This window comes from Lissotriton vulgaris, chromosome 10 (assembly GCF_964263255.1).
Source record: "Lissotriton vulgaris chromosome 10, aLisVul1.2, whole genome shotgun sequence".
Lineage (NCBI taxonomy): Eukaryota > Metazoa > Chordata > Amphibia > Caudata > Salamandridae > Lissotriton > Lissotriton vulgaris.
In genome coordinates, this window is record NC_141698.1 from 135,128,135 (window position 1) to 135,146,297 (window position 18,163).

At 49.2% G+C, this 18,163-nt stretch overlaps 1 protein-coding gene across 1 annotated transcript in view; it reads left to right on the top strand.

Moving 5' to 3' along the window:
• Positions 1–15,496, top strand: part of SLC5A10 (solute carrier family 5 member 10) — a 611,774-nt gene extending 596,278 nt beyond the window's left edge. Inside the window, exons 14-15 of the mRNA XM_086940716.1 lie at positions 8,838–8,943; positions 14,683–15,496. Coding sequence (XP_086796842.1) covers positions 8,838–8,943; positions 14,683–14,888 — 312 coding nt within the window. The 3' untranslated portion in view covers positions 14,889–15,496. The remainder of the gene's footprint in view (positions 1–8,837; positions 8,944–14,682) is intronic.
• The last annotated feature ends 2,667 nt before the right edge of the window (positions 15,497–18,163 follow it).

Here is an 18,163-nt window from a genome sequence, read left to right on the forward strand (position 1 = left end):
ACTACGGTCTGCCAAATGTGGAGATCAACGCTAGCCCATTGGTGATCTTGGTACCTTGACAAGAATAGTCATCATGGTGGTTTGTGTCAAGATACAAAAGTTTTTTTTTATTCAAAACAGATTTTATTGAAAGATTGCACACATGGCGCAGCCCTCCGCAATCCGGAGAAAACTGCAAATCAAGTACACACATCAGATGATTGGCAATCCATGTATCATTTGAAGCAATTAATCACAGCAAGGCCCGTACTACACCCCCAGGCCCCTTATCCCACCCGTACCCCCAATTCCCCCCTTCCTGGATCCCTCCCTCCCCCGCTGCACAATATCATCTCATACTTTAAGAACATTCTCCAAAGCGACACTGTACACTCGTCATCTATCGTAGCCCTCTCATTCCGTCCCCGGGCAATCTCCCCTTTCCACTGGTGGGTCTATCCATAGGCCCCTGTAATCCGCCCAACGCTTCCATATCTTATAGTGTTTCGTTGGACAACCCCGGGCCTCAAAAATTGGACACTCCAACCCCATACAGAAGTCAAGCCCCTTTTTCCACACCTGCACAGATGGAGCCAGGGGATCCTTCCATGCCTTGGCCACATCTTTCTGGGCAATGGTAAGGCCTAGTAACAATAGGTGCCTTTTGTATACGTTACCCCCCCCCCCACTCTAGGACATGTACAAGGCCTAACTGAGTACGAGGAAGTTCCCACCCCAGGACCTCAGACTGACAGCCCCACACTCCTTCCCAGAATCTGAGCAAGGAACTACAGCTCCATACCGTGTGAATCAACGTCCCCACCTCCTGGCCGCATCAAAGACAGTCTGGGGACGCTATCAGGCCCGCCCGCCACAATCTTTCCCTTGTGAAATAGACTCTATGGAGGTACTTAAATTGGATAAGTCTCAGGTGCATCGCAATAGCAACACCTCTAGGGGCCTCGAGCGCCTCCTGCCAGTCTTCTTCCTCCAGTGTCCCTACATCTCTTTCCCAGGATTCCCGCAGCTTGTGCAGGGATGAGGAGCAATGTGTTACTAGTGTCTGGTATATGCGGGATATCTTCTCATCCCCCAGGTCCCCTATAAATACCTTTGCCTCCAGTGGGCTAAATTCAGGTAGGGAATCAAGGCCCTTCAGGGTCAGCGTAATGGCGTGGCAGAGCTCTAGATATTTAAAACATTGGGACCGGGGCATGCCATATTCCTCGCTCAAATCTTTAAAAGATGTAAGAGCCGTACCTGACATTACATTCCCCAGAGTTGAAATTCCGATATTATCCCAGCCACGGAAACCCTGAAGGGACACTAGTACAGGCAAACGACCATTATGTCACAGGGGGGTCTCCGCTGTTAAAGTGCCCCACCATCCCATACGACGTAAGGCCTGCCTCCAGATCTTAAACACCACCATGGTGGCCTGTGGCAACCTCTTCCGCAATGGTGCCGAGTATAGGATGGTATGCAAGGTCTCAGTCCCCATAAGAAACCTCTCTAGAGCATACGCTGGGTCTCCCCTGTCCCCATACTACCATTTGTTCAGAACCAGGAGATGGGATGCTTGATAGTACGACAAAATATCTGACGTTGCCAACCCATCGCAGTACGTAGACAAAAAGCAGGTGCGCAGCGCCACCCACACAGTGCCTCCCGCCCAGAGAAACTGTCCCAGCGCCGAGTCCACCTGTTAGAACCATTGGGGTGGAATCGGGTTGGGAAGGTTCTGTAGTTGGTAGAGTAGTCGCGGGAGGGCAACCATCTTAAAGATGGCCGACCGGCCATAGATTGTGAGGGGCATACGTGACCACGTCTTCATTTCGGTTCGAACCCGGTACAAGACTGGCGCTAGATTTCGCTCCCAAGAGATTGTGGGGGTCTCGGACAGGAACACTCCCAAGTACTTAAGTCCTCCCACCGCCACCTGCAGTGTGGAAGCCCATGCCCCTACCTCGGAGCGCTCTCCCAGCACCCAAAGGGTTGATTTACGCGGATTCAGGTAAAGCCTAGAGACTTCACTGAATAACCGCATAATTTCTAGGATACGCGGTCCCGGCCTATTAAGATTATTCATAAAAAACAGGACGTCATCCGTGTATAGTGCTATTTTATCCGAGGGCCCGGCCTCCCATTCAAAGCCACGCAGTAGCGCATCTATACGCACCCACGCCGCCAGCGGCTCCATGGCAAGAGCAAACAAATACAGCGAGAGGGGGCACCCCTGCCTCGTGCCACGTCCAATGGAGAATTTAGTGGATATGGCCCCTGCCACTCTCACTGAGGCCGTTAAGTCCATGTATAACAGTTTTATATACGACAGAAAATGAGGCCCGAGGTTAAGTCTAGACAGGAGAGCGAACAGGTAGACCCAACTCAACGAGTCAAAGGCCCTAGCTATATCGGCCAATAAAAGTGCTGCTTGCTCCACGGTGCCCCTAACTGCCGCCACTGCAATATGGGCGCGCCTGATATTGTGTCTTGTCGCCCTGTGGGGCATAAATCCGGCCTGGTCCGGATGAACCAGCCCTACTATGTGGGGGAGAAGACGGTTGGCCAGCGCCTTGGCCAATATCTTAGCCTCCAGGTTCAAGAGAGATATCGGTCGATAAGACGCATGCTGATCTGGGGGCCTGCCAGGCTTGTGAAACACCACCACCTCCGCATGTCTCCAGTCTGCCAGAAGGCTACCTCGCTCCCTAGCCTCCTCCAGCGCCGCTCTATAGTGGGTACCTAGTTGGAGGTGGTATTTCTTATGAAATTCACTCTGGAACCCATTCGGTCCAGGGGCCTTCCCAGTATTAAGCTCCCTCAAGGCCGTGCCTATCTCCTCCTCAGTCAGTGGAAGTTCAAGGCGCTCTCGCACCTCCTCAGAGACCGCACGAGGTGGTAGGTCTGCGATAAATTTCTCTACTGCGTCCACTGGGAGGCACTCCCGCTGGGCATACTGATCGGAATAATAGGCTACAAAGCTGTCCGCCAACTCCCCCGGGACTGTGATCGGGACCCCGGCAGCATCTCTGATCCCTGGAAGGGTCTGTGCTTGGAACGTATTTTGGTGTAGCATAGTGCCTGATTTATCCCCCCATTGATAGACCCTGCTGCGTGTCGCCAGCCACAACTGTCGTGCTTCATTCAGTAACAGAAAAATCAGAGACCAACTTACTCCGCTTCCGTAAGGCTCTGAAGACTCTGCTTTTCACTAAGCGTGACCAATAGTCGGCTGTGGCCTCAAGCCAAGGTGATACACCCTCCTTCTTCTACAGTCTATCACTGGCGCCGGGAAACCCATTGTGGGTAGCTGTGCGCGATACAAGCTTAAATAAATAAATAAATAAATAAATAAACAGGGACGCATAGGACTGCTGTGCTAGTAAAAGTTACCCTACCACCTGACTGTTCCCTTGCCCACTGCACTGTCTCTCCAGGGCCTCAATATCGGTTACAACTCTCACTAAGTCTTCTCTGCGCTTCCTTCGGGCTGCTGCACACCAAGCAATGTCCACTCCACGTAGCGTGGGTTTCAGAGCTTCCCACACCGTCCCCACTTCTGCAACTGAGCCAACATTATCACCTAAGAAGTGTGCTATGGCCTCCCCCATGTGTTTCCTATAGACCTCCCGTTGAAGGTGCCATGCAGAGAGGCGCCACCGAAAGGGCTGCCGGCCCTTATCCAATCGGAGTTCTACAGCCACTGGAGAATGATCCGACAGCCCACGCAGCAATATGGCCACCGACTCTACTCTACCTATAACTGCATGAGGGAGGAAGATGTAGTCTAGTCTAGAAAAAGATTTGTGGACTACCGATAAGAATGCATATTCCCTACTATGTGCATGTAAATATCGCCATGTGTCCACCCAACCCATCCCCTGAATCATGTCTCCTAATTTGGTGGGCGTATCGCCCACTTGACCACCCCCCAGTCTATACCGATCCACGTGGCAGTCCACAACATCATTCCAGTCTCCCCCAATCACTGCTAGCGCCTCGGGAATCTCCACCCATAGTGTAAACAACTTCTCCACCGGCAACCACTGCAACGGAGGTGGGGCATACACACTCCCAAACACCATGAGTTCCTCACAAATCATCCCTTTGATAAAGATGTATCGGCCCTGTGGATCAACCCACTGTGTCGAATGAGCATAGGACAATCTGCGATGTACCAAAATGGCCAACCCCTTAGACCCTCTGACAAACCCAGCGTGATAAACCTGTTGGTAGCCATACCGCTGTAAACATAGTATCTTATTGCCCAATAAATGAGTTTCTTGCAGTAGCAGGATATCCGCCCTGTCTCTTTTTGCCTGCCGTAGAACCGCCCCCCTCTTTACCTTATCAAGCCCTCCCCGCACATTCCAGCTAAGGACCCGTATGGAAGCCCTGGGGTTTAATGGCCTTGTTCCCTCAACAGCCATGCGCGGGCAAGTATGGTACGTGCCCAAAAGTTGGGCCATGTAGGCGTGTAGACACAAACCATTGAGATCTCATATCTATCGTGAAGCTCAATCCATGCCAACCCTCCCACTAATCCCCAAAAAACACCCACCCCCATACCTCAAGAACACTGAAGTACCTGTCGCGGTGTGGGCAACCCTGGGCCCCAAACATAGGACCCGAGGCCGTCCCCACCAATGGATCCCCAACAACCATCCCAGTCACCCAACTCCCCCCCCAAAAACAAGCCCTAAGCAGGGGAAAAGTGTCCACCCCTAATACAACTCCCCCCAACCCCCCTGCCGCCCCACACAATTATAAGCACTGTAAGTTAAGAGTCTCTCTCAGCTGCCCCTCCCAGCCCAAGAACCACTCAGCCAAGGCACCCCAAGCCCACCAGTTACCATAGGGGTACATGTACACCAAAGTTCTGTTACTTGTAGGTCGATCGTTCAAGGAGCCATCGTCGAAGGGTCAGGGGCAGGCGTCTTTCCTTCCACCGCCCCCCTGGAGGAAGATCGACTCCTAGATCTGGACCTCCAGTTCCCCCTGCTCCGCGATCCCCGGGTGGTCTGCACCTGTGCTCCGCTCGATGAGGAATCTGAGTCTCGGCCCGGTGGAGTAATCACCCTCACTTTCACCGTCTCGTCAGTCCAATGGAAGACGTCTTCAGGAGTGTCGAAGAAATGGGTGCGGGATTGATAGATCACCCGAAGGAGGGCCGGGTAAAGCAATGCATATGGGAGCTTAAGGTCGCGAAGGCGAGCCTTGGCCGCTGTGAATGATTGCCTCTTTTGCTGTACCAGCTTGGTATAATCCGGAAAGATCAGGATTCTCTGGTTGTCATAAAGAAGGGGTTCATTCGCCCGTGCCTGCCGCAGAATAGCATCGCGATCATGATAGTTCAATAACTTGGCTATCACAAGCCGGGGACGGTACCCCCACAGGCGGCTTTTGTATAAGGGCTCTATGAGCCTGCTCTATCACGAAGCATCTTGACAGGGATTCAGGTGGGAGACAACTTTCCAGCCACTGAGTCAAAAAATTCTCCATGTTGCCCTTCTCACAGCCCTCCGGGAGCCCCACAAATCTCATGTTGTTCCGTCGGGCCCGCCCTTCGGCATCCTCTGCTCGTAGCGCTAGGCCCTTCTGGACACCCTCCATGTTGGCCACCTTACGCTTCAGGGTCGCCACATCGTCCTCCACTTCTGAGATTCTGGTTTCGGCCTCCGTGATGCGGGCCACGGCATTTTGCAGGTCTTGGCGCAGCAGTGTGACATCTGCACCCACAGCTCCTATTTTCGCATCCAGCATATCCCTGGATTGGGTTATAGCCGCCATCAGCGCCGCATTGTCTGGCCCCGGGCCTTGAGGACCCCCCGTGGCTCCAGCGCCTCCACTCGGCCCTGTGTATTTATCAATGGGCCCTTGTTTCGTAGCCCCTCCGCCACTCCTGCCTCTGGGCATCGTGAACTGTGGCCAAGGACACTCACCGTGGGAACCAGCCGTCCGTACACTAGGATGATGTCTCTATGACTGTCGGACGGCGCCGGGTAGGCAAGCCCCCACTACTGCTTCGGGTCCGTGACCGTAGCTGCCCTGTCAAAATGTCATGCAGGAGGGTGACCCAAAGCCACCCTGGCCACCCACTGGGAGGATCCGTCTAGTGTCACTGCGCTTCACACCACAGCTCCTGACCCCCAATATTTTACTGGCGCCACCATCCAACTCGCGGCTCAAGGCCCTAAGAGGGCTAAGGATTCCTGTCCGGTCCGGCGTACTCTGAAGCAACCATCCACCACTACTTTTCCCTGCGACAGGCCTTGTACTCCACCCCGGCACCCTCCGAAGGCCAACCTGCCCCCCGATTTCCTGCCGCCGACGGCCGTCATGCGCTCTGTCCCTTCAGATGGTCCGCAACTCCAGACCTCCAGAACTCCAGACTCCGGCCTCGTTGTATGAAAGCCCCAGTACCACCGGGCAGCACTGTGGCCGGGGCATCCCCACGCAGACCTTCACCAATAGTATTATCCTAGGGGGCCTTTATATGTCCCCGATGTCACCAACCATCACCTGGCTCTGGCCCCTGCTCAATCAGTGCACTCCCACCAGGCCTGGTACATATCTGATAAGCTGCCCACCACTGCTGCTCTACACTGCAGGCGGAGCACACCCCTGCATCGCCCTCTGAAGGCCGACCTGCCCCCCGATCACCTGCTGATAGCGTCCACTGCAAGGGGCGTCTTCCCTGGCATTGCAAAACTTTTGTCCCCGGCTGCGCCTCTGGTCACTAGGCCTAGCTTCGTGAAGGCCCCAGCACCCCCTGCCAGACAAAAGGGGGAATCGGGCCTCCAAATGGCCGCTGCCTCTATACGGAGTTTCTAAGGGGACCTTCTGATGTCCACCAGAGAAGGTCGGGATTCGCCCACAACCCCAGTCTGCGCTCCGCTTCCCACTGCCACCACCAGTGCGCCTGGTCCGGGGGGCTCCAAAATGAAGGCCCCGGACTGCACCCTCACGGACCTGGCCGCAGGCTGCCACTCCACTCCTCTCAGCATCCGGGACTCGTAGCGCTCCAAAAATGCCACCGGAGCACAGCGACTCGGTTCAGCAAGCTAATCTTTTGTCCCGGGCAGCAGGACGGTCGGGGGCGACAGGATATGCCAACGGATAAGTTGCGGGCTGAACGGAGCTCAACTGGGCTACCTCCGCCTTGATAGCCCGCTTAGCCACGCCCCCCATACAAAAGGTTTTTGATGGCTTTCCACCAACCTTTTACAAAATTCTTCAACAAAAAGCTTCCACAGTGGGCAGTTGTTGTTGAAATACAAAAAATGTATCACCCCAAGAGCCAGGGAGCTTTTCCCCCTGGTTTTGGGGTTCATTATTAGTGTTTTCCTGAAATCTGGCGGTGAGGGAAAGCAATAAAAGGACAACACGCAATCCATCCAAAGTCGGACGGTTGGAGCAGTTCCATTCCTCCGACAGACCCTACACTGTTGGGACGTTGGAGGAAGCTTTCTGTCCAAGGAGTCAACAGGAGCTCCGCCGAAGGAAAGTTGGTGGTCCTCTCGACCCTGATGTACCGTCATTCTGGCAGACCGGTAACTCCATCACTTTGCGACGGACTGCCCTGTTAACATAGGAGAGAGGATTTGGCGGAGCAGCCATAGCTGCCGACTTGGGAGCTGGGGACACAGGTTTGAGGCACGGCATCGGCGCAAAATCCTGTGATTCTGGTCACTTAAAATACTTGTGCCCATGGACAGCACCTGGATACTTTCACAGGTGATAAGCAGCACTATGTAAATTTACAAACTCCAAACTCTAATTCACCCCCTTAGCATTATTTCTCTTAAGGAGACAGATAGCTATGATCTTAAATCAGCGATTGCACCTCAAACTGATACAAGGAGGAGGGAGTTTATAAAAATGGGGTGTAGCAGGACCAAGATGTGCAACAGAGAACACAAGGATTACAGTTTGGGGCAACATACTTATCACGCCTGGAAATACAATGAGATATCCATTGACCTAATAACGCTCTCTTAAAAATGGGAAAATATAACCCAAAGCGAATCTTAAACACATGACACACTTTTCACCCATGCCTGTTCACATAAACATAGCACATATAAGGTGGCCTGATTATCTTGAAGCATGTGAAACCTAGTTCCTTGAAGAAGTACATTCAGAGAATCTGGATACTGATTAACAGTGGATACTCAAAAACATAACAGGTAAACATCTTCACGTGAAATGAAAAGTGTGATGTACTAGAGCAGATAGCGACCTTTAACAGTTATATACATTTCACATGGTTTTTGTAACACCTTCGCTGCGGTGGCTATTCCACCGCAGCGCTAACGGTCGCCGGGGGGCGCGCGGCTCACCTGCGCGGGTGACAGAACCGTTCCGTCCCGGCTCGCGGGTGAGCTGTGCTTGTGACGGAACGGTTCCGTCACGGCCCGCCCGCTTAATGAAACGCGCTGCGCAGGCGCGGCGAGCGGGCCATGACGGAACCGTTCCGTCATGAGCACAGCCCACCCGAGGGGCGTGATGGAACAGTTCCGTCAATAGCGTCGAAAGTGTTAAGTATTGCCACATGACGAGATGGCATATTTCCGTGTATAATGTAAACAAATAAAAAACTACGAAAAATACCAGAAAACAAATGATGTTATCAACTGTTTGACAGAAACTCTTTCATATGCACTGGAAGTGAGAGTAAAATCAGAAGACACTCCAAAACTTAGCTGGCTTCAATTATACATACAAATTGTTAATCAAAGATATGTTCCTGATGTCTTGGAGTGGGGCTGTATCGGTTATCTCTCCTACAGGTGGTCTGCATGCGTTAGTCACATTGAGATTTAATTCAGTCATACTACTTCTTCCCAAAACAGCTGAAAAACCTGACCTGGTGGACCATCTCCAAAGAGAGAGACAGCCCTGAGATCTCCATGCAGAAACTTAATACAACAAACAGAGCCTCCAGAAGAGACAAAGAAGGTAAGCTAGACTATTCCTGCTGAATCATTTGGACCTCTGGGCCTGTGTGCCACCTCAACAAACCACTTCCAGAGTGTACCAGAGTCCACTTGTCTGTCCAGCCCAGGCCCAAAGCCTGGACAAACGGTGACTCTGACACCATGAGCATCTCTGTGCCCTATGACCGAAAGTCCTATGGGATATATGATGTATGTGCATGGACTATATGATGTATGAATATATGATTAATTTAAAACACATCTAGCCTCTGAGAGGATGCCTGGGCATGGGTAGAACCAGTCACAGGCAAATCTCTCTCCATCCCCTATGAGCTAGTCCATGAAAAGCAAGAAGCGCAGAGCCTCCAAATCCAAACCAGACCAGAGCATGGGGGTCCCTTCGCACCCCGGGGGCTGCGGGGGCCTGTGTTACGCCACTGCTGTGTACATCTTCCCATAGGGTCTTGAAATCGACTTGTTGGCTGGGAGCCATTGGAAGGGTAGATGTAGTTGGTGACCTTGTGGCCAACGATGAGACAGGCAGTATTGTTTTGAGCCATCAACTCTTCTAGCAGAGCTCTAAGGGGTTCAAAAGCTGATTCTAGTGATGATCACAGTTCAGACAAGAGTGATCCTTTGAGGCTGGAGTAGCAGAAGAAGGACTGCGCAGAGGACACACAGATGGTACATGTCAGAAGGCCTTTTGGTGACGATGTTTACTTGATGGCTAGGTGGTGGCAAGGATGAATCTAAGATTAGAGCCATGCTATACTCTCTTTGAAAAGTGGTGTGTTGGTGTACATAAAGATGGTCAGTCAAACAGAAGTAAGGCTAGGTTCCAGATGTCTAAACAGCAGAATATCAGTCTTACAGGCTTTTAAGGACAAGCGATTTCGATGCATCTGACTTTTAATTTCTTTTTAAATGTAACTTTCTTTGTTGCAGTTTTTCAACAGTAAGCGTAACAATGATATCACTTTCCAGTCATCCACCCCATTCCATTCTTCATTATGACTTCCAGGAGTAAAAGCAATAGGGGGATGGGGAATGTATCCCATCGGTCATTGCGAAAGTGCAGTAGTAATAGTTTTGACAATATAGAATGACGCAGGAGTGGTCACAGCCTCTAGGGTACATGAACATTAGGGGCCTGATGACGAGTTTGTGCTACAGAGGATGCTGCAGTGAGCCGTCTCCTGTAGGACAGCTAAACCTGCAACTGCCTGCGAGATGAGGAGTTTATTCCGGGTGTGGCGGGCGGCCCTGTGGTGCTCTGAAAGAGGCCGTCTGGCAGCCTACCATGCACACCGCCGCTCTCAGAATGCTGCTTGCACCTTCTTGCACATGCCACACCATGGAGGAACTAGGGGTGAACATCGAGAGGGGGGCACAACACGTGCCCCTGCTGCATGCACCCTCTGGTTCCTGTGGAGGCCTTAGTGGCCTCACTGCCATCCTTTTCATGGTGGGCTCACCACCATGGAAAGGGTGGTGCTGAGGCAACCTGAAATATGGTCGGAGGTGCCACTGCGGCACCACCAGCATATTTCTGCCTCTGACCGCTGCAGGAACGCCGCAGGATCTTGGATCCCTGGCGGTCTCAGCGGTCTTGTGGCGATCCGACCACTGCTGTCATAATACTGCAGGCGGTCCTGCAGTGCGGTGGTGGTCGCGCCGCCACCACGGATTCGGCAGTCCTATGGACCACCAAACTTGTAATCAGGCTCTTACTAATCTCCTCAGCATAGTACAGAGCAAACAATGTCTTAATCAGGTACAAAAAGATAAAACAATTAGAGCACACCAAAACCAGTTGAGGTCTGCCCAAGGAACCAGTAGTCATCGCATCCTTGGGAAGGGGTCAGTTGATGGGCGTATGTGGGATAGCAGGTATCATGGTAATAGTACTATTGAGGGTGAGTAGGGATCTAGCTCGCCGCAACAGGGGTCCCATTCCTTCTCGATGTCCTTCTCACTCTCCTTGGGGGGGGGGGGGGGGGGGGGGGCGGGGAGGTTATATTCTACTCATTCTATCAATTTTGGGAAATCTTGCACTATTGTTCGCCAGGCTTGAGCGGGCTCTGCTGCTCTTAGGCCGCGTTGCATCTCTCTTTTGAGAGCAGTCTCCTTACAGTCTGGCCATTGTGTTATTTCAGAATGCCAGCGAAGTAGATTAGTGCCCCTGGTGTCTGTCCAGGAGATTGCTATTTGTCGGCAGCCAATATCAAGGCCAGGGGTAACAATCTAGATATGGTAACTCTCTTTTGTCTGTGGAAGAGGCTCAATAGGCAATCGGGTGATGTTTTTAATAGGTGGAAGTTTGTGACTCTTGCGAAGCATTTCACAACTGTTTCCCAAAACTGAGAAATGGCTGGACATGCCCAAACCATGTGGAAGAAGCCAGAATCCATTTATTGCACCTGGGACATGCCGCCAGTGCAGTGTGAAACATAAGGTTTATGCGCTGCGGTGTAACGTATGGTCTGCAAAAAAATACCATTGTATTAGCTTAAATCTAGCATTCCTGGAGGTGCATGGCCGGTGCTCCAATAGCGAGTTCCAGTCTATGTCTGAAATCAGCACTTCCATATTTGCCACCCAACGATCTCGTTAGTCCCTCCAAATTCCCCTTGGCTTGTTGCAGGAGTGTTTATATAATAGGGTGATGGCCTTGATTTTACCGATCATGGTTCATATAATCTGGACGGCTTCGTGGACCGGAGGCTTGTTCAACCCCTCATGCCAATGGACTTGAATTGTAGCCCAGATTACCCCGTAAATTAGAAAATGGTGAGGTGGGATCTCAGTAGTGTCAACTAGATCTTGAATGTTCTGAGCTAATTGTTCGTGACCAGGCCACCCAAAGTGTCGAGCCCAGCTTCCTTCCAACCCTACCATCCCACCCAGTCACTTCCGGGGAGGTGGACAGTTAAGGCCAACAGCGGGAGGTCTCGGGCATAGGGCATCAGGCACAGCAAGTGTGTTCTTTGGAGTGCTCGGGACCGGGCATATTTGAGGGTATTGATGAGGATATTGGAATTTAACATCTGACTTTGACTCTGTCAGGCAATTTGTGATGTGCTAGCATTCACCGGGTTCACTGGTGATTCTGTATGTGTTTGGGTTGCCTCAGCGTACATACAGTAGTTAAAGCTGTAGATTTTGATAACATTATGCAAGAGAACCATATTGGCATTGAATATGGTCGGAGACAGTGGTGCCCGTTGTGGGATCCCACATATGATGATCATTGAGGAGGATGCTAAGGAGGTCACAATCACCTGTCAGATAGAAAGGAGGTGATCCACTAGAGGTGTGTTTCTCTAACACTAAAGGAAGTTTATTTTTGTGCAATACGCCTAGAGACAGAAAACCATTACAGAGAAGTAGATGTTGTACTCTTCACAGCAGTCCAACGAATAGGGGCAGTAGAATTCAGACCAAAGTGCGATGGTGTGATCAAGGCCAAGTTACCAGCGATATTAAAATAAATAGGGATGTTCGTCAAGGATGCGTCCTGGCCCCCACCTTATTTTCACTCTATATTAATCAAGTAATCGAGCACTTATCCCTGGTCCCAGAAGAAAATTGTGACACTTTTATTTGCAGATGGCACCCTTTTAGTCTCCAAAACACCTGGGGGCCTTCAGATGCTGCTAAACCAATTTAAGGTTTTTTGCAACATGAGAGGTCTGGAAATTAACACTTCTAAAACAAAGAACATGACGCTGAACCCCCATGAATCATTCAAAGGTCGACCAACCCTAGATCATGTTTTGCTCGAGAGAGAGTAGGTAGCTTTGATTATCTGGGTATAAAACTATCTGAAGATATGTCCTGAAAGCCGCACCTAATCTAGGCAAATTTAAAATTTAATCAAATAGTTGGGGCCTTAAAGAAGGAGCATGCCTGCTCCTATGCCAATCCTGTTGCACCCGCCGTCGAGATATACAAATAAAAAGCAGTGAGTTGTGCCCTATACGGGGCTGAGCTAATGGGCTTTAAAAGATGGATTGACCTATCTGAGGTAGGTGGCTAACACCCATTTGCAAACAGTTGGGAACCAGAGAGCATGATGCGGCCCTACGTATCCTTAAATCTGATACAAGACCATTGTTTGCCTGCGCACTCACAAAATTCCAAGGTCAAATGTTGGGAATCAGGAGGAAGTCACAAAGGCCTTATTTCCATCCCCAATTTTGTTACCTGCCGCTAAAACGGCGATAATTTTAACGAGGTTCTTGCTAATATGCCCCCAGGTTTTTATTTAAATGACAAACATCAATGCGTTTCAGCATTTTTCAACTGCCTTGCTCACGAGATATATATATATATATATATATATATATATATATATATATATATATATATATATATATATATATATATATATATATATATATATTACCACAAGATGCCTCTGATTAAAGGACGCCACTCCGACTGGAAGATGAGTTCAACTCTTTATTTGCAAGGAAGCTGCATTTCACAGCCATTTTTCACCATTCCCCCGACGCGTTTCAGAGCCTCAAGCTCCTTCCTCATGGGGCAGCAATTAGGCAAATGACAACGTCACTGCAGCTTTTCATTTTTTCATTTTCCAATTTGCATGCTCTCTCCAATGAGAGCATGCTGGTAGCTGTAGTGCAGTTCTTCCCCACAGGTAGGGTTCGTTTGCATTTGCCAATGTTTTACCTTGCCATTACATTATTACATGCAGAAATTGAACTTTATTTGGGCAAAAACGGACCCGACCTTCGGGGAGAATTGGGACTACATCTCCCAGCATGATTCACTGGAGAAGACATGCAGCATGGGACAATTAAAGGTGTGGCCGTTTCCGTTTTTTTTGCCATCTGCTGCCCCATGAGGAAGGAGTTTGAGACTCCGAAACGCATTGGGGAACTTAAAAGGCAGCCGTGATTTGCAGCTTTAGAAAATAAAGGTTTTGTAAATCTCCTTCCAATGGAGTAGCGTCCTTGAATTAGAGGCAGTCTTGGATGAATATATATATATATGTGATCAAGCCTCGTTCAGAGGTGAAACGCGTTATGGCGGATGGCTGGTGGAAACATTTGAATAAATAAATCACCGAAAATATCAGCACTAATACTTGGGCTCACTCTCGTTATTCTACTCGACTTGTGGATGAGAATGGCGTTTTCTTCATATATATATATATATATATATATATATCAAAAGGGAACTGGCGCATGGAGTAAAGTCCAGGTAAACTTGCACTCCATGCTTAGTTTTGGATATATATCACTGAAAATATATGGGTCATAGCACATGTCATGAGTGATGTACTATGTACGGCAATTAGTAGTGCTTGGTAAGAACAAGTGACTAAAACTCGCACTCTCGCTATGCACTGCCAATTACCTCACATAATGACAACCAGACACTGTTTCAACTACAATACGATTGGGTATTATGTGAGTGTAGTGCTTTGGCAAATAGCCCTCCTTCCATCACCACTATATAATAATCATGGTGGTTTCAAATGAAGGACATTTTGGGTGCAATTAGGAATAGTATCAAGTTCACATGAAGTTCTGCTGAATTCGTATATATCGCCATATTGGGTGTAAATTAGGAAAGTGTTAGATCTACTAAAGGACATTTTCAATGTAAATGAGGGGCATGTTGAGTACAAATAGTAAATATGTTGGGTTCACCTGAGTGCAGAACCATGTGAGGTTATTTTGCACATAGGGACACAATGGAGTCTAACAGTTGTCTTCCTTCTCTTGGGTAGATGCTGACACAGTTGCCCCAGCCAATGGTTCGTGGACCAGCAGGTTGTGCGGCACCAGATCAGACGGGGCAGAAGAGGTACCCAGACCGCTGCACATCAAGAACACCCGCAGCACCGCAGAAGACCCCTTTTGGGCCAGAGTGTGCTGCGTCAATGCCATCATCCTCATGTGCATCAACATCTTCTTTTACGCCTACTTTGCCTGAGAACGATCACAGAAAATGGGCTCCCCCACGAAAGGCGAAGACAACAGCCAATCAGATGCCTTGTTTACCTCTGTAGAATGAAAGGTGCCATTTTGCGCTGGTTGGGTGACATGTCATGCAAAAAAATGAGATTCTTCTGTCTACCTCAACCAGCCCCAGATGATAACTCTGTTGGGAAAGGAGATAACTTGCACTCCCTCTTAACTTATTATGAAGCATCTATGAAAAGAAAAATACAGTACAGTTTTCCGGACTGGGCACAATATGTCAGATGAAAATCACAATAATGAAGCTTAAGGCAGCTGCAGATTGAGGGCTCTGTTTTGAGAAAACATAGAGGTGACATTTTAGTTGTGGGTATTTTATGATGATTAGCATTATCCATTGTATTACCTTATTATCCCCTGCCTTGCTCCACCTATCAGAATTTCTATCTCTCCCTATCTATGTTTCATTTGTAAAAAAAAAAAGGTTGCAAAATACCAAGTTTGCCATATGTTGATTCCACCTCATGCCTCTTTTGTCTGCCACCCGACGCTTCCCGTTGGCTAATCTCACTTTTCCAGGTTTTTTTTCGCCTCTCCTTCTCCCTTTGCCACCATTTCCCATTCCCTCTACTTCTTTCTTTCTCCCTTTTATGCCTTCCTCTCTCTTCCTCTGGGTAAAAGTCTGATGATGAAAAATAAGTCCCAGTCCTAAAAAATGAGTGCCAATGTCCACAACTTATATAAATACATGTACATATATAAATACATATATAAATACATGTACATGTACTTGCAACCTCCAACACTATTAGCTCTGTTTTTCATGTCTGATTCACGTTTTTTAAATCCACCTTGATATGGAGACACCGCACATCCACATATTTTTCTTCTTACATTTTCCCTAGTTGTGCAAACATAATCCTTGCAACTCAGATGCCAGAAAGGGTGACTGATTAACTTTCTGGTTAAAGGCATCAGTATTCTGGGGCATGTCACATAAAGTAACTGGATTGAGCAGAATTGTCCGACCCCACTGTGAACTGCACATAGCATCTCTCAGACTGCAAGGTTGGAGCATTAAAATATGAGTCGTGCAAGTCCAAGGACACTAGCCATTCCACTGGATCCAGGGCAGAGAGCATATGATTTGATTGAGCATTTAGAATTTGTCCTTCTTCAAAAAGGCACTCAAGGCAAGAGGTCCGGTTTAAGACTGATGCGTCTGTCCTTCTTTGGGACAAGGAAGTAATATGAATGTCCCCTCTCCAGGTCAGGCACTTGCCCGATGATTTCTTTAACAGCAAGAGATTGACGTCTTTTGTCAGGATAGTGGCATGGTCTGCCGAAAATCAAGTTGGTGTGGGTGGAAAATAAAGTGGGAAAGGAAAGGCAAGGCAGGACGTTTTCCCCATTGAACAATCTTTAACAACCATAGATCTGATGTGATGGATTTCCAGCCATGGAGAAAATCACAGGTACCCCCCATCCCCCAGTCCCCATGCCCGATTGTGGGCCCAAGAGTGCAAATTAAAGTGGTTTGGAAACCACTGCAGCAGCGGAGGAAAAGTTGGAGGATCGCTGCCCCTTTCTGGAGTGAATGGCTCTGGCCGCCACAATACCCTCTGCATCGAAATGCCTGCATTTGCTGTTGACCCGGCTGGGAGGGTTGATGCCACCTGAAAGCCAGGCCTATTGAATAGCACCTAAACCCCTTATACTGCTGCAGGAATTGTCTGGCAGGGGACAATATCTCCAAGGATCGAGCTGGGACATGACTAACTTTAATCGTTCGAGCTCCAAATAAGTATTCTCTTTGAACAGCCTATAATCCTCAAAGGGCATGACTGATCTCAATCAGGCATGTCTCATACACAACACTGGTGCCAATAGAACATCCATTGCAGGGGATGGTATCCAGATCTGCCTGCACACATATATTGTTGCAACCTGCCTGTTTTGGACTGTTTAGCAGTCACAGCCGGCATGGCTTGCAGGTGGTGGGGTGGGTGGTCACCCGGCGAGGTCATGCGGAGGTGGGGGTGTTAATTTATTAATAATATTTTTTTTAAGGAACAGGAAGCAGGCAGCCAGGCTCCCCCCCCCCCTCCCCCCCCCCCTAGCGTTGTGATTGGTTGGGACGCCGTCCAGCCAGAGGCGTATGGGGAGGCCATGTTCTCCATGCAGGCTGCATTGCAAATTTCAAAAACATGACATGCACATACTCATGCATGCTTAGATATGTGTGTTGGTAGGCACATTGGTCATCCCAGAAAAGTGCATGTAGTCCCCCATAGGGCTGATAATGGTATTGGCTCTGTAATTAATCAGACTTCAATAGTCCCAGTCCGCAGTCTCACCTATTCTGTGTCGCACTGCTGCCCCTAAATCAGGTGTGCCCTGGATCACATCTGATAAGTCGAAGAGGATCTCTATTCTCGATAGTACTTTTATCAAGGAAGAGGTGGATGCTGAATATCTGATGGAATGATCAATGGTCATGCTTTAGTTATTAGATAGCATGACATAGGCCTGTCATGGGCCAATATTGTTTTGGGTTCAGTGACCAGTGTCACAATCAGATCTGGCACGACATTTGTGCAGGCACAGAAGTGACTAGTGTGGACTCTGGAGCCGGGTTGGAATGCTGCACTGGCTCCGATTGTATCCTGGGCACAGGACTTTGTGGGGGGAAATGGGCAGTTGGTGTCAAGGATGGCACTACCAGTGGCCTTCCAACTGGGGGCCCCAGCGAATATAGGAGCCTATATCATGTTGCCTACCACTTTAGGATCAGTTACAAAGACAAACATCCACAGATCGATCAATCGCCCAATCCAAACTCATATACGACCATCAACCTCATAACAACAACTCTGTAGGCTGGTGATAACATTATTCTAAGGGCTGGAGGGACGAGCTGATTGCATGAGGGACAAGCTGATTGACTGTGGAGCTGGGCTATTGGGACAACCTCTGCCGCCAACCCCGAACCTGACCAATCCTCCAAGGGGCGACTAGCTGATCAGGGTTCACTGCATGAAGTATCACTGCCCGATCTCCTTTGAGAAGAGATTGTCTGCTCCACCTACCTCAAAGGTATCTTTACCAGTCTCAGTATTCCCCAGATTGCCAATGTCATGGGATGACCTTGCATTAAATATCTGTCACACACATGTATTTGATTACTTTCAGAGACTGTCTACATAGTAACTTACTCTGCCTGTTTTTCATCTCTCCAGTTACCCCACCCTGTGGTTGATACAGTATAATACCTGCGAGCCTGGCTAG